We start from the raw sequence: 17,639 nt of genomic DNA on the forward strand, positions 1-17,639 counted from the left end.
ACTTAAATCCACCAGAGGCCACTGTTGACTGACTGACTGACCGAACAACTGATACCCCCACACACTGCCCTCCTTAAACCTAGTGTTTTCAAAAGCACCGATTGACCAGCGCCCACCCACTTACCTAAACCTAACCGAAAGTGTTTCCAAGAAAAAGAAAAGCCCTCGCTGCCGCCTGATTTTTACCACATTTTTAGATTTTACCACATTCTTACCTCGTTATTTACTTGTTTATTTTATTTTTTGGGTTTTGTCTTTCCTGCTCTCTGCTGTACTTGAACCCTGCCATCGCTGTCAACTCCTCACTGTGTCTCAAGTCCACCAACATTATGCGGCGAGCTACTGGACAAACTGGTAACAGTGGGAAAGCCGTCCACACAGAGGTAAGCTTTCAGCTAGTAAGCGTGAAAAGGAACAGTGTCATACCGGCCCGTAACATTCATTTTAAAGATGAAATACAGCCATACGAACTTCTGGCTACATAATTCACGACCTCCAGAAAGGTATATAGGGGTACGTTTTAAGAATGAGTCTGTGTTGCAACACAACCATGTCATTTTATTGCAATTTTTGCATATATGTTGCATATACAGCATGTACATTTATGACATATATTTTGAACTTGTATGTTATACTGTTAAAACCAAAAGTTCACATACAATCTAAAAAAGGAACATAACCATTTATCTTTTAATGTCTGATGGTAAATCAGACTAAACGTTTACTATTTTAGGTCCGTCAGGATTACCTAAATTATTTACATTTGCTAAATGCCAGAATAATGAGAGAATTTAATTCTAGAGATTTAAAGTAAACACACATTTCCTTGGTACTTTTTTTGCTTCGCTTTTAAACTGTATAACTTTGGTCAAATGTTTTGGGTCTCCTTCCACAAGCTTTTCACAATAGTTGTGGCTCATTCCTCCTGACAGAATTGCTGTAACTGAGTCAGATTTGTTGGCTGTCTTGCTCGCACAAGCTTTTTCAACTCTGCCCACAAATTTCCTATAGGATTGAGATCAGGGCTTTGTGATGGCCACTCCAAAACATTCACTCTGCTGTCCTTAAAGCACATGTTAACTCATTTGGCAGTATGCTTAAGGTCATGGTCTGTTTGGAAGATTCTTTTGTGGCCAAGTTGTAATGTCCTGGCTGATGTCTTGAGATGTTGCTTCAGTATTTCTCCATAATGTTCTTTCTTCATGATGCCATCTATGCTGTGAAGTGGACCAGTCCCTCCTGCAGCAAAACAGCCCCACAACATGATGCTGCCGCCCCCATACTGCACAGTTGGGATGCTGTTCCTAGGCTTGTCAGCTTTCCCCTTTGTCCTCCAAATGTAACACTGGTCATTATGGCCAAACAGTTCAATCTTAGCTCCATCAGACCACAGGACATGTCTCCAAACATTCCCAGTGTAATTAAGCTAATTGTAATCTGGCTTTGTTGTTGATTCTGGCTTGTTTATTTCTCATGTTGTCACACAAGGAAGCAGTGTGTTTGAGCTTTTCCCTAAATACTATTCTACAGTTGTGCCTCACATTAACTCAAATGTTGTCAATCAGCCAATCAGAAACTTCTAAAACCTTGACATCATCATCTGAGCTTTTTCAGAGGCAGAATAATCTTATTGTATGGAAACTGGACTTTCAAGAAGGGTTATAACAATTTCTCAATAAATCTCTCTCTCATTATTCTGCTATTAAGCAGAACAGAAACACATGTGATAATCCTGACTTACCTAAAAGAGAAAAAGTTTAGTCATATTAACATCTGACTTTTTTTATAAATGGTATGTGCCTTTTTATACAGTGTATGTAAACTTCTGGTTTCAACTGTATATGTGGTTTGCATATATTGCCATAGATCAGATTTCTATATGGGCTGTTTTTTAAAGCAATAAACATCAAAATTAACTCGGCAGCGAAAGTAGAAAGTAGTACTTTTATAAACACACACACACAAAATGTCTGTAAAGACCCTTTAAAATGATGATTTTGGCCTGTCACACCTCAGAAGTCTAATTCAGGAATATTAATTAAATTGATTTCCATTAAATTAATATCATTTTTACACATTTTATTTTACATATAAAAATATTTCTGTTAATTTTGTGTGAACGCATTTTAATTATTAACATAACACAAAGCAGCTCATATAATATCGAGTTCAGACAATTCTCTATGTCGTGCCCAGTTTGTGGAAAGTGTGCACTAATATTGAAGCCTGTACTAGATGTGATTATTAATGTCATGAATAATCATAATAATGCAGTCAGCCTTGTGAATGTTGTACAAAAACACACGGAGGAGAGCAAATATAGCGACGGCTTAATCAGTTTGTACTTTATCATCGGTCGAAAGATCCCTCGATTCATCTGCTTTCAGCAAAAACGAGAAGAATAATGAATATTAATAATAATAACACTGCGCAAAGTCATTTCATCATACTTTTCTCAGGAGAGTCACAGGCTACCAAATCTGTTATTAGAGTTTATGAGGATATTTCTCATTTCCTTTCTGTTTCCTTAATCATTAGGGTGTATGATCTTATTATAATAATAATGTTTTCTTAATTCTATATTGTCGTTTGGTCTTTTTAGTATATTATGATCATTTGGTATTACAGAGCAATTCTTATTCAGTCATCGTGTGTTCACCAAATGTATAGAAAACTATTGAAGATGGTTGTGTGTAGTTTATATTAAAAAAATAATGCCAGACTTACAGTATGTTACTTTAGCGGTCATATGCATGGCTAAAACATCATCGTTTGTGAAAATAACAGCAGATGACACACACACACACACACACACACACACACACACACACACACACACACACACACCAGGGTGAATCTGCCTTGCCATGTGAACTCAAGGTTTGCCTTTTTAACTCTCGTCATTGATCTTATATTTTTTTAAGTCAACATTTACCCTCTTCCACTCGGTAAATGGATTGTGAATATGGTTTCATTCAGCACCACAATAAAGACGTCTTATTCACAGCTGGAGATGCACGTTTGAGTTTGTCTGGCTGGAAATGCCTGAAAAAAACATTTATTTTTGGGTGTGATTTGCACTAAAGATGCACAGTTTATGAGTCTGTTGACAGATATTAATGCTGGATTTATATGTAATTCAATCTAATTCTAATTGAATCACCTTTTATTTCTGTCAACCAATCAGAATATAAAAACAATTATGCATAATGCATCATTTCATTTGATTATGTTCACTTTTGGGTGTAGTTCTAGCTTTTATTGATGTTGTTTTTATCTAAATATATTATTATTATTTATTATGGGCTACACTGTGGCGCAGAGGGTAGAACTCTTGCCTTACAGCAAGAAGGTCGCTGGTTCGAGCCTCGGCTGGGTCAGTTGGCATTTCTGTGTGGAGTTTGCATGTTCTCCCCATGTTCGCATGGGTTTCCTTTGGGTGCTCCGGTTTCCCACACAAGTAAAAAAAATATGCGGTACAGGTGAATTGGGTAGGCTAAACTGTCCGTAGTGTATGTGTGTGTGAATGAGTCTTTATGTGTGTTTCCCAGTGGTGGGTTGCAGCTAGAAGGACATCCGGTGCGTGAAACATATTATGGATAAGTTGGCTGTCCATGCTGCTGTGGAAACCCCAGATTAATAAAGGGACTAAGCCGAAAAGAAATTGAATAAATGAATGAATTTATTATTATTTTATGATTTATTTATTTTTATAATTGCTTACTTTATTTTTTGTATTAGTTTATTCTTATTTGCTATTATTTTAGATTTCCTATATTTAACTATTAATAAATAATCATCAATTTTTAACAACTAATAATTTTTATTTATATTATTTTCAGTCAAAATAATTTTATTCTGATTAATTTTAGATAGTTTTAATACAAATCAAATAATTTGAATGTTTAAATATGTAATTGTATATTATTTTTCTTATAAAAATTAATAATAATTTCTAGTTATCATTATTAACTAGACTATTAATTAATAGTTTGATTTGGCTTACTGTATATGAGTACTTATTCAAATCAAGTTTATTTGTAGCTATAGTGCTTTTCTCAGTAGTGGTTCCTAAACTTGCTTTACAACAAGTGCACATTAGTCAAAATCAGAACAGTGAAAGTGCGTTTTCCCAAAAAACCTGCTGTTGATGTGTACAATACAGATTTACTGAAGCGTATTTAACTGTACCTCATATTTTCTGTTAATCCAGAGTGTTGATGTGCACTTGTAAGTATACTTATAAAGCAGTGTCATGTAACCTACTTTAAGTATCAAATGATCAACTAGAAGTCAAGTTATTGTTTGTTGTTCCTTAAACTTGGATAGGCGACAAGACTTTTGTCAGGTAGTGTACTTGTTCAGTATGTAGTGTCGCGTACTTTAAAGTGTGTTTACCTCTCACAGCCGTTTGTCCGGAGCTGCAGTGTTAGCGGTGTTTTCTATGCTGTTCATACAGTATATCTGCTGGAATGAGTGCGGTTTGACAGCAGATTTCACACCACCCACTGCATCAGCTTTCATCCTCCTCGGAGATCCTGCAGTGATCAACAACACCAGAAGAGGAAAAAACCGCGGCTCTATGGAGGACAAGATTCGCCTGAAGCCACGGCGCGCGCTGTCATGGCAACTGCAGCGGTGACGCGTCGCTTTACGGTAAATCAGCGCTCTGTGTGAAGACGGAGGTGCAGATATACGGTGTGCTCAGAAGCTTTGCTCTTTATCAAACCCTTTCAGCGTGTCAGTTTATTCTCCCACACAGAAATGAGCCTCGCAGAGCGCAATACAGACACTAGAATTGCTTCTTCTGAATACCGCGAGGGTAAGTCAGTGTGAAATCTAAATTCACCATGTTTAATTTACTAGCGCAAGTTGTTATTGTTTAGATGAACAATTAATCCATACTAGTCAAACCACATGAAAATAAATGTTTGTATTTATAATCAAAGTTTGACCTAAATGCGTTGAATTGCTGCCATGTGATTGGCTGATAAGAAGTTTGCGTTAACGAGCAGTTGGACAAGTGTACCTAATAAAGTGGCCCGTTGGTGTGTGTGTATGTGTGTATATATATATATATATATATGTATGTATGTATGTATATATATATGTATATGTATATATATATATATGTATATATATGTATATATATATATATGTATATATATGTATGTATGTGTGTATATATATATATGTATATATATATATATATATATATATATATATATGTATATATATATGTATATATATGTATATATATATATATATATATATATATATATATATATATATATATATATATATATATATATATATATATATATATATATACAAGATACTGGAAATATTCCTCAGAGATTTTGCTCCATGTTGACATGAGAGCATCACACAGTTGCTGCAGATTTGTCGGCTGCACATCCATGATGCCAATCTCCCATTCCACCACATCCTAAAGCTGCTCTATTGGATTGAGTTCTGGTGACTGTGGAGGCCATTTGAGTACAGTGAACTCATAGTCATGTTCAAGAAACCAGTCTGAGATGATTCAGGCTTTATGACATGGTGCGTTATCCTGCTGGAAGTAGCCATCAGAAGATGGAGACACTGTGCTCATAAAGGGATGGACATGGTCAGCAGCAATACTCAGGTAGGCTGTGGTGTTGACATGTGGCTCAGTTGGTACTAATGAGCTGAAAGTGTGGCAAGAAATCTCCCCCACACCATTACACCACCAGCACCAGCCTGAACCGCTGATACAAGGCAGGATGATCCATGCTTTCATGTTGTTGATGCCAAATTCTGACCCGACCACCGAATGTGGCAGCAGAAATGGAGACTCATCAGAGCAGGCAACGTTTCTCCAATCTTCTATTGTCCAGTTTTGGTGAGTCTGTGTGAATTGTAGCCTCAGTTTCCTGTTCTTAGCTGACAGGAGCGGCACCCGGTGTGCTCTTCTGCTGCTGTAGCCCATCCGCCTCAAGGTTGGACGTGTTGTGTGTTCAGAGATGCTCTTCTGCAGAGCTCGGTTGTAGCGAGTGCTTATTTGAGTTACTGTTGCCTTTCTATCAGCTGGAACCAGTCTGGCCATTCTCCTCTGACCTCTGGCATCAACAAGGCATTTGCGCCCACAGAACTGCCGCTCACTGGATATTTCCTCTTTTTCAGGCCATTCTCTGTAAACCCTAGAGAGGGTTGTGCGTGAATATTCCAGTAGATCAGCAGTTTCTGAAATACTCAAAGCAGCCCGTCAGGCACCAACACCCATGCCACATTCAAAGTCACTTAAATCACCTTTCTTCCCCATTCTGATCCTTGGTTTGACCTGCAGCAGATCGTCTTGACCATGTCTACATGCCTAAATGCATTGAGTTGCTGCCATGTGATTGGCTGATTAGAAATTTGCGTTAACAAGCAGTTGGACAGGTGTACCTAATAAAGTGGCCGGTGAGTGTATGTTTTAAAGTTTATGGAAATTGTCAGTATGCACAGAATGACCTTCATATGCACACAAACACATTTACACTATTATGTTTTATAATACTGTATAAACAGCTGAAACGATCAGCATTTGAGCTCAGACTCGGAAAGACATGATGCTAGGATTTATTTTATCATAACCACCACATATATCCATAAATACCCTCCCTCCATTTAGTCCTGTTCTCCCAAACGCACCCACGTACATTACACACGCTTTACATAATACCCACGAGCCCCTCTGTTCTGGAGGACGAGGGCTGGAGACGTCTCTGAAGGACACATGCACACCAGACCACGACTCGGATAGAGGAAGTTATTAACTCGATTCTGATTTGCTTTGGTAAAGACGAGGTCAGTGATGTTAATGCAGAACGGCTGCTGCTGAATGTTCTCTGCTGAATGGGGTGTTTGTGTGCTGTGGCTTTATTTATTCATTTTGCAGCTGCAGGGTGTTGCTATGTGGCTGCTGGGGAGGTTTTGGATGGTTTCCAGGGTGTTGCTATGCAGCTTTTAAAATCTGTTGCTCTGTAGTTGCTTGCAGATTGTTGTTAGCATGTTGCAATGTGCTTGATAGGGCATTGATACACACTTATTAGTGTGTTTTAAGTGTTCTTAAAGCATGTGTTAAATGTATTAATTGTATGTTTTTATAATCAGACTTGATAGAAGAAGCACTTTGATTGACATTCGCCCTTTGTACGTGTCATCAGAAGGGGAAAGCCCCGCCCACTATTGACCATCTCTCCCTCATTAGCATAGGCAATTAGTCTTGTTTTTGAATCTGCCACTATGCTGACACACAGGCTGTTTCTCAATTCCAAGAACGCAGAGAACGGACTTGCGTTCTTCTGGAGAGCGGACTTGCCAGGCATCCTCGGAAAAACATACTCAGGATACCGCGAGAAATGAGACGCTGCGTTCTTCCTAATGGTCACGTGACCTTCACGCGTTTTTAATGGTAAATAATTTAAACATTACAGCATTCATACAACGATTTTTTGTTTTTCCCCTTTTCAATATATATACTATGCATAAAGACTTTACAAATATACTCTGTACAATATAAATATAACAGATTTTAATACTAATTTCAGCAAACAGACACCCTTAATGTGTTTATTCCTTTATTAAGATGTCCATGGTGATGTTTATATTCACCATCTCATTTAGGGAAACTCCTGAGGTAAATAATTTAAATCTCTGAACTTTAATAATAAATCTAAATAAAATGCAGCGCTTCCCACCTCCAGTCCCAATGACTTCTGGGACTTCCAGAGCGAGTTCGGTGCTCAAGTCTGCATCGGTGCGTCCTCGATATCAAGAACTCATCCGGGAATTGTCACACATCCTCTGTTCTTGTGGTCTTGAGTATTGGAACTGAACTTTGGCAGCTGATGATGACGTTACACGAGGACGCAAGACCGATGAAGAACGCATATTGAGAAACAGCCATAGGCATTTATAGCTCCGCCCTCTTTTAAAAAGAGCACAATCTCTTTGAATTTAAAGCGACAGTCACCAAATTTGCACAATTAGGATCAAAGCCTACAAGGGTCAGTGTCTGAGAGATTTAACCTCTTAAGACCCAAGGTGTTTTTTTACATGCATTTTTTCTTTCTCTTTGCTATTTGGGCTCAATGGAACCTAATTAGAATAAAACCTAAGTGTCATATTTTGAGATGATGTACTTTTAGCAGAGGTGGGTAGAGTATTCAAAATCTGTACTCAAGTAAGAGTACAAGTACTTGCGGAAATTTTTAAGTAATAATAAATTCAATAATTAAGAAATAATTTTAAGTAAAAGTAACAATCTTAAAAGTTACTCGAGTAAGAGTAAAAAAGTATCTGATGAAAAAATTACTCAAGTAATTAGTTACTTAGTTACTTTTGATTTTATATATATATATATATATATATATATATATATATATATATATATATATATATATATATATATATATATATATATATATATATATATATATATGAAGTCAGAATTATTAGCCCCCTTCGTTTTTTTTCTCTCGTTTTTTTTATATTTTCTAAATGATGATGTTTAACAGAGCAAGGAAATTTTCACAGTATGTCTGATAATATTTTTTCTTCTGGAGAAAGTCTTATTTGTTTTATTTCGGCTAGAATAAAAGCAGTTTTTAATTTTTAAACACCATTTTAAGGACAAAATTATTAGCCCCTTTAAGCTATATTTTTTCCCGATAGTCTACAGAACTATTTAATAACTTGCCTAATTCCCCTAACCTGCCTAGTTAACCTAATTAACATAGTTAAGCCTTTAAATGTCACTTTAAGCTGTATAGAAGAATATCTAATTATCAAATATTATTTACTGTCATCATGGAAAAGATAAAATAAATCAGTTATTAGAGTTATTAGAGATGAGTTATTAAAAGTATTATGATTAGAAATGTGCTGAAGAAATCTGCTCCCGGTAAAACAGAAAACAGGAAAAAAAATAAATAGAGCGGCTAATAATTCTGACTAGATTCTAGATTGTGTTTTACAATATGCTGTAGTAAATTTGAGCATGCATTGTTTTTCTTTTAACACGCAAATGTAGACATTGCATGAAACATTAGGTCATGAAATGACTTGAAAGTCTTTAAAAAATCATGGAAAAGTCTTGGAAATTAAGTAGTAAAAATTTGTATGAACCCTGCATTTTCTTTTGGGTTACAATGTGGAAAATCTGATTGGCTAAAATAGTGTATTCAATATTTATTCTCATTAAACCTACAATTTTAATCACACTCACTGATCATTTGCCACAGATCTGTGTGTGACTGGTATAAAATAGATGCACTCTCAGGAGGTTGCAGCAAAATGTGTAATGGCGAGTGGGATATTTGTGAGGGGGGCCACATCATCTGACAGACAGGGGAAAGCGGGGTCTCCCACGACCCTGTGCAGTGTGGGATGTAGATGTGGAAATAGCACTCTGCGTTTTGGCAGCAGTCGAGTCCCTCTGGGGTAGTTTGGAGAGGGACCAAAGCGGAGTGGAAATAGAAGTGCTGGAAAAGAAAGAGACATGCGTTCTGTAAAACTCCCCATCGTGAATCTGCAGCTGAATGTAGGTTAGGGAAAAAAACTCCCTGTATATACACTCACCGGCCACTTTATTAGGTACGCCTGTTTAACTGCTTGTGAGCACGAATTTCTAATCAGCCAATCACATGGCAGCAACTCAATGCATCTAGGCATGTAGACATGGTCAAGACCATCTGCTGCTGTTCAAACCGACAACCGAGCATCAAATGGCCTCCACAGTCACCAGATCTCAATTCAATAGAGCGCCTTTAGAGATTGGCATTATGCATGTGCAGCCGACAAATCTGCAGCAACTGTGACGCTATCATGTCAATATGGAGCAAAATCTCTGAGGAATATTTCCAGTATCTTGTCTAATCTCTGCCATGAAGGATTAACGCAGTTCTGAATGCAAAAGGGGGTCCAACACGGTGTTAGTTAGGTGTACCTAATAAAGTGGCCGGTGAGTGTATACTATACAATTTGATGATCACATATAAATGAGTATATTTCTATATCTTTAAAATGTTAAAAGCAAATGGTCGTTTCCATGCGGTCGATATATAAATAACCAATTGATTGAATTTACAGAAATCTTTTTATATATCGTGGTGTATATCATTATCTGGATGTGGGATGACACATATCCTCACGTCCTCAGATTATGCAGAGTCACTGATTGGATCCAAGACCAGCGACGAGATGATCCCAAGGTTTTCATAATCCGGGACCAGGCCGTATCTTGAGCTGCTGCTGCGCTGTGCTCATGGGGGAGTGGAGAGTATGAGACTGATTCCAGCGACGCTCCAGACGAGTCTTCTCTGAGGCCAGCTTCCAGCCTCCACCGCTGAGACTGCAGCTCTGCACAAGACTTTTGGCCAGAGGAGAAATTAAAATGGTCGCGCCCAACTGAGTCTGGTTCTCTCAAGGTTTTTTTTCTTCACTCTCCTATCGGTGAAGTTTTTTTTCCCTGTTTGGACTCTCAGTAATGACTTCAAACCACACTGAACTGAGCTTAACTGAACTGAACTTAAACACTAAAAACTGAACTACCCTGTTCCAGTTACTATGACCATTTATGTGAAGCTGCTTTGACACAATCTACATTGCAAAAGCGCTGTACAAATAAAGCTGAATTGAATTGAATTGAATTGAATATTGTGGTATTTTTAGATTTTTGTCATATCTTCCCAACTCTATCCCTGTTAAACAGTGGATGTTTGTGACTGGTTAGCAACCATCTCAGCTGCTTGCCTAGTAAATACTGAGAAAGATGGCAGCATGAGTTGTGAATTGGCAAGAATCTCTCATATTCTCTTCAGAAATTGAAATCTTGTTGTAGTTTGTTTTTGCAGTGTGTGTGTGTGTGTGTGTGTGTGTGTGTGTGTGTAATGGCCCAGTGTGACCGCTACTGAAGCATGTAGATGCTGAACATGTTCAGAAGTCAGTCTAATGCCGTGAGCTTAATAATAAAAGTTGTTCACAACACAACAAAGCCATAAAAATAAGAATAAACATCAATAGAACACAAACATGTGTGGTTTAATTAAAGGTAAACAAACATGAGATGGAAATAAGCGATGATGATTGTGTGAGTTTGTGTTGATTTATGATATATTCAGGTATAAAAGTGAAGTTTGAGATACTTTTGCAAGAGATTCAGTGTTGAAATGAAAACAGAAGCTACCGTGTGTTTGTCTTGACTGATTTTAAGGCTTCGTTAACGCTTTGCTTTCTAGCTAAGATGTTTTAATTGAGGATAAAGTGAATCTGTGAAGCTGCTGTGTGTGTCTGGACATCGTCAGAGTTTCTCTAGCGCCATCTTGTGGTCAATTACTGGTAACTCATTCATTCATTTTCTTGTCTGCTTAGTCCCTTTATTAATCTGGGGTCGCCACAGCGGAAGGAACCGCCAACTTATCCAGCATGTTTTTACGCAGCGGATGCTCTCCCAGCCGCAACCCATCACTGGGAAATATCCACACACACATATACACACACGCTCATACACTGTGGACAATTTAGTCTACCCAATTCACCTGAACCGCATGTCTTTGGACTGTGGGGGAAACAGGAGCACCTAGAGGAAACCCACGCGAACGCAGGGAGAACATGCAAACTCCACACAGAAATGCCAACTGAGCCGAGATTCGAACCAGCGACCTTCTTGCTGTGAGGCGACAGCACTACCTGCTGCACCACTGCATCACCCTTTACTGGTAACTATTGTCCTTTTATTTTTGTCCCCACATTAACACTTCAGCATGCAGTTTTGACGTACTTTTGTTTATTTTTGCTATTAACTGCATCAAAAATAATGTTTTTACTTTGACATACTATGTGTGTGCGCTGTGTATATTTATTTTGTGTATATATAAATGGTAAATACTCACATGCATGTGTATATTTGATAACATTTTTATATTTAGATCACATATATGTGTATATGATACGATACAAATATATAAAAGTTTAAATAACAAAAACATTGAATAGATTTGTCTTTATGTATGTGTTTGTATCACATAAACATTCATTCATTTTCTTGTCGGCTTAGTCCCTTTATTAATCCGGGGTCGCCACAGCAGAATGAACCGCCAACTTATCCAGCAAGTTTTTACGCAGCGGATGCCCTTTCAGCTGCAACCCATCTCTGGGAAACATCCACACACACACTCATTCACTACGGACAATTTAGCCTACCCAATTCACCTGTACCGCATGTGTTTGGACTGTGGGGGAAACCGGAGCACCTGGAGGAAACCCATACGATGGCAGGGAGAACATGCAAACTCCACACAGAAACGCCAACTGAGCAGAGGTTCGAACCAGCGCCCTTCTTGCTGTGAGGCGACAGCACTATACTGCGCCACTGCCTCGCCCACACATAAACATAATAGGCCTAAAAATATATAATATACACACATATATTATGTCTAAACAAACTTTTAGTTTTGTTGATTAATAATCTGAATGAATTTTGCCCAGCACTGTGTGTTTATTAATTAGAATTCGTTTAAATGTGTGAATGTGCCTTGCAATGTTGATTGTTCTCTGCAATTTGCAATTTTCTGCATTTATCTACACTATGCATGTATTTACACTCACTTTGATAAGTTGATTGTATTTTTCCGGTATAAACGAATAAATTTTTTGTAAATATAAAAAATACAAACCATAAAAACCTTCAAAATGCACATTTTCTTTACTAGTATTTCACAGAAATGCATTTTTCTCAAAACATACGATCAAATGTCACAGACCCAAGCCCATGCACTCTGTCACTGTGGCTTATTACTGTTATATTTGAAAACATAAACATATATATATATATATATATATATATATATATATATATATATATATATATATATATATATATATATATATATACAGTTGAAGTCAGTATTATTAGCACCCTAAACTATTAACCCCCTTGTATTTTTCCCAATTTCTGTTTAACTGAGAGATTTGTTCAACACATTTCCAATCATAATAGTTTTATTAACTCATCTCTAATAACTGATTTATTTTATCTTTATCATGATGACAGTAAATAATGTTGGCATGGGTTTCCTCCGGGTGCTCCGGTTTCTCCAGTCCAAACACATGCGCTATAGGGGAACTGATGAACTGAATTGGCCGTAGTGTATGAGTGTGAATGTTTGATTGAGTGTGTGTGTTTCCCAGTACTGGCATCTGCTGTGTAAAACCTTGCTAGATAAGTTAGTGGTTCATTCTGCTGTGGTGACCCCTGATAAATAAGGGACTAAGCCAACAAAAATGAATGAATGAATGAAATTTCAAACATAACAACTATAGAGACCAAATCTGAACATGTCTAATCTATATTTATATCTTCATATACTATCACTCTTGACAGACATATATTATTTAGTGTTTGTACATTAATTATGTTCAGCAAAATTATTTCCTGTTCTGTTTAATTAAATATATACATATATATTTGTTACTGCTGTCTTGAAAAAACTATTTCATGTAACACATGTATTAATAATCAGTTCTGTTTTTGTTGCTGCAGATGTAGAAATTACAGCATAATGAATCATGTTTAGGGTTCAAGCTTATATATATACACACACACACACACACACACACACACACTCACACACAATATAGATAGATAGATAGATAGATAGATAGATAGATAGATAGATAGATAGATAGATAGATAGATAGATAGATAGATAGATAGATAGATAGATAGATAGATAGATAGATAGATAATGTAATAAAAATAAGTAATGATGTTTAGAAAGTGATTTTAATGAAAAAGAAATACAATAGTAAGTGATATTGATTTAAATCATTTGTAAAAAATAAAAAGGTAAACAGATAATAGATTAAAAAGTCAAAGTAATACATGTAGACTATTTGAACATTATTTAACACTATATTATTTCAGCTACCAGACATTTGAATAATGGCTGATAAATTCCCGCGTTTGCGGTGGGAGTTATTTTGCAATGACATCATCGCGTTCAACTAGACCCCGCCTACTTCTATTTTACCCGCGTTTCGCAGCCAACAGGATGATCAGCTGCTGAATCATTTGTGCGTCACGATGACTGACACACGAGCGCACCAAACACGCCAATCATTTAATTTCATTCACCAGCGCTAGCCAATCAGGCTGGCTAAGCCAGCGCGTCACTAGCCAATCACGTCCTTCCATTCATGCCGTCCGGTGTCAGAGGTCGCTTCCCCTGCCGGCTTTCATTCGCTCGTCCCTCTTTCTGAATCCAGCAGCGATGGCGGAGCAGCAGCAGTTCTACCTCTTACTGAGCAACCTGATGAGCCCTGACAACACCGTCAGGAAGCAATCTGAGGTATGAACGTAACGGATAATGTGTGGAAATGTAACGTTTTCGTGTCGGGCTCGATTCGCGGTTTTAGCGCGGGCCGCTCAGCCTCGCTCTGGCCCAGCACATGTGTGAAGCGCGCGCACTGCTGCTATGCAGCTCCGATTCTTCTCAGAGAATCGATTCCTTTCAGCGAGTCGACTCCTGAAATAAGTTCCCATTTTCGTTTGATTCACCGTATCTCAAAGTTATTGGGTTAATATATTCGCTCTTTGATTTATTTTCCACCGTTACATTTTTGTGACACGCTGCTTTGAATATTCGGTGTGAAATCGCATGCAAGTATGACTTTAAAACAACATTAGCACTATTTAACTGACTGAACAATGTTGTAATTTTATAGTCGTTGGCTACTGTATGTATTTACCATTTAGAATAAACAAAATGCATTAATGAATGTTTTGTGAAAGTTTGAATGTGCAAATATGACCAACTTCAATCTCAAAGCTGTGTAAATTTAGTGGTGTTTTAGTTTAATTTGCAATAAAGACAAGAGTAATTTAAATGATTTGTGTATGACTAATTTGAGGTTTTAACTCGAATTGGAACAATATACTTACTAGTTTATATTTGTTCACTGCCTAAATAGTAATTCTAAAACATTTCCTCAAGTATGGGCTTCCGAATTCAGTTCGGTTGAATCATTCTGAAAGATTTGGTTCAAGTGAACGATTCCTTCCTGAGTCGAACGTTTCAGTCGTGTGTTGCGTATCAACGTGGCCTAACTAACCGTACAAACGCTACAAACATGATGTTTTATACGGTTTTGTGTACAGCCTTGGGGTTTAAATCCACTTATTGCTTCATTTGTGTTCTATCCCGATGTTTTAATGCTAGTCTTAATGTTTTTGCCTCGTTATTTGAGTCGCGGTTGCTGTGACGCTGTTAACCCGGCGCAGGTGACGCTAATGTTAGTCTTAACCTATAGTTATATCGGGATTTTAATTCTGTCAGGCTTTTAATCATAAAGCGATTCATGTTCGTTCACATTTCAAAAGCTGTCAGTCATAGTGACGAACACTGACCACACAATCTGCTCAGTCGAGCTGTAAACATGAGTTTCTTCTGTTCATTCGACATGCAACTACATTTCTCAGAACAATAATGAATATTTAAAAACTCTTCATCGTCGCTATTGAGGCGAGTCTTGTGTTTCACTCATTAAACAGTAACTGTACACCCATCTTCACGCGATGAGCTGAGCTTATCACAAAAGATGACCCTTCATAGTGTCATGTCATGGAAACACTCCACATTTAGGTCAGGAATATGCTTCTAACTTCACTAAATGAACTACAAGTAGCCGCTATCTACTCATTATAACCCCATTTACGCATGGAAAGTCATCAGTGTTCCTGTTTTCGCGGCAAATTCAAACTTTCCCCCCCAAAAGTTCAGCCTCCCATTGGCACGTGTGGAGCTGGGCTTTTGTTAGGAGCTTCTTTATCTGTGCTAAAGCTGCGTGGGGAGTTGATGTGGATCAGGACGGGTCATTGGGTCTTATCGCTCATCTCTGCCACCGGTCAGCACTTTCCTTTAGTCCGCACAATACATGAGCGGTGTGCCACTAATGCTCAGCGGAAACTGACTCAGGCGCTCATAGCATGACAAGGGCCAACATGCACACAGAAATCAGCTGTAATGTCACTCTTTACAGGCTGACAAATCAGATCATTGTGCCTACAGTTGCAGATCAGGTTCTTGAGCTTTGATGTTATCTTCAAGGTGCATCTCAGTTTCTTGTTTTATTATAATGTGGAGATTCCAGTCGCAAAAGGCTCATTCCAGACATGCTTTGTATAAATCACAGATATTTGTCAGATCTGAAAAGGCTCACCAAGTTGATGCATCCCCCCCGTTTGCAATTTGCATAAGCTGTAGCTAATGTTTGAGGATTTAACAACACAATCTTGAACTAAAAGCTGAACTATTTTTTCAGTAAATTCGTTAAAACTCGGAAAACTGGACTTGCATGGTTTCAGTTTACTAGAGCTTCTGTATTGAGCTGCTTTGATGCAATCTACATTGTAAATGCGCTACGGAAATAAGGATGAATTGAATTGAATTTACTTGACAATAGCTTTTTGTCCTTCTTGGAAATGCAAAGTTTGGGTGTCGGTGTGTGAGCTTTATACCGTCCCACCAGGATTCTGTGAGCCTTTTTTTGTTTTTGAGTTCAAAAAACAAGATTTGTCACAACAAAATACAAGATATGAAGCAAGTAATAGCCCCTTTCACACAGTGATACCTGTAAATGTATGGAAAATTTCCGGAACAACTTTACGTATATTTAAAAAAAGAGCTGTTCACACAGGCGAGGACGTTACGGAAACGAGCGTTCACACATCCATTCCAAAATACCGTTAAATTCTGACATCATTAACCAGAAATGAGCTTTAAACGGCTGCGCTTGTCTTTGTAAACGTTTAACTACATCACAAACTCTGTGGATGATCAGTAACTTTCAACTTCGATGAAAACGTATAGAGAAACACTTTCACATGTCGAGATGTACATGATATGTGCGTGTGCTGGCACTCACGGGCTGTTTCACGGGCACACGCAAAGCTTGAAGGTAAACAAACAACGGCTTATCATAAGCATCTTATCGATGATTATTTACACGGTTGGCATTAATATGAACATATGAACTTTATCTAACTAATTTCTAGCAGCTAAATGTGTCTGGAAAAATATTCAAAGGCTTTTATTCTCAAACCGCGTGGACGGGAATGCGTCTGTTCTGATTGGCTAAAGCAGACGTCTCGCGTCAGCATGTTCTAGCTGTGCACGCGCTCTTTCCGGCAATCTTCCTTGTTTGTTTACACAGCGCAGCATTTCGGCAAATTACCAGTAGTGTTACAACTTCTCTTTCCGCAAAATAGCCAGAACGAATTTACCGGTATTTTTAAAAAGGGCCTGTTCACGCATACAGACCATTCCGGAAAATTGCTGGTAATTTTCCGGAAAGGTTTGCATGTATGAAAGGGGCTAATGTCTTGCGTTTTGAGAGAAACGGTCACTGTAGACTAGGGGTCTGTTCTTTGTACCTTGCTTAAATGATCTAAAGCACCGGTTACACTAATATGCGTTTTCAAACTAAAACGCATACGTTTTAGTACGGTTACGCCATACGTCCATACTACCCCGGAGTTTTCGAGAGGTGAAACTGTAGTGTTTTGGAAACGCCGGAGAGGCCGTTTTTATCCTAAAATACTGCTGCTCCATCTC

At 37.9% G+C, this 17,639-nt stretch overlaps 1 protein-coding gene and 2 long non-coding RNA genes across 4 annotated transcripts in view; 2 read left to right on the forward strand and 1 right to left on the reverse strand.

The window, feature by feature from the left end:
* LOC141384284 (uncharacterized) overlaps positions 1 to 4,608 on the reverse strand; it is an 11,674-nt gene extending 7,066 nt beyond the window's left edge. Inside the window, exon 1 of the long non-coding RNA XR_015476089.1 lies at positions 4,399 to 4,608. This is a non-coding gene — a long non-coding RNA (uncharacterized LOC141384284). The remainder of the gene's footprint in view (positions 1 to 4,398) is intronic.
* LOC137495389 (uncharacterized) lies at positions 4,541 to 10,671 on the forward strand. The gene is made up of 2 exons (XR_015476095.1): positions 4,541 to 4,822; positions 10,187 to 10,671. It is a non-coding gene; the product is annotated as an uncharacterized LOC137495389 (long non-coding RNA).
* A 3,593-nt stretch (positions 10,672 to 14,264) lies between these two features.
* The window catches only part of ipo5 (importin 5), a 39,143-nt gene continuing 35,768 nt past the window's right edge, over positions 14,265 to 17,639 (forward strand). For both annotated transcript variants that reach the window (XM_087236268.1, NM_001145604.2), the window contains exon 1: positions 14,265 to 14,375. In XM_087236268.1, coding sequence (XP_087092394.1) covers positions 14,298 to 14,375 — 78 coding nt within the window. In that variant the 5' untranslated portion in view covers positions 14,265 to 14,297. The remainder of the gene's footprint in view (positions 14,376 to 17,639) is intronic.

The sequence above is a fragment of the Danio rerio genome, chromosome 1 (genome assembly GCF_052040795.2).
Source record: "Danio rerio strain M-AB ecotype USA chromosome 1, GRCz13ab, whole genome shotgun sequence".
Classification (NCBI taxonomy): Eukaryota; Metazoa; Chordata; class Actinopteri; order Cypriniformes; family Danionidae; genus Danio; species Danio rerio.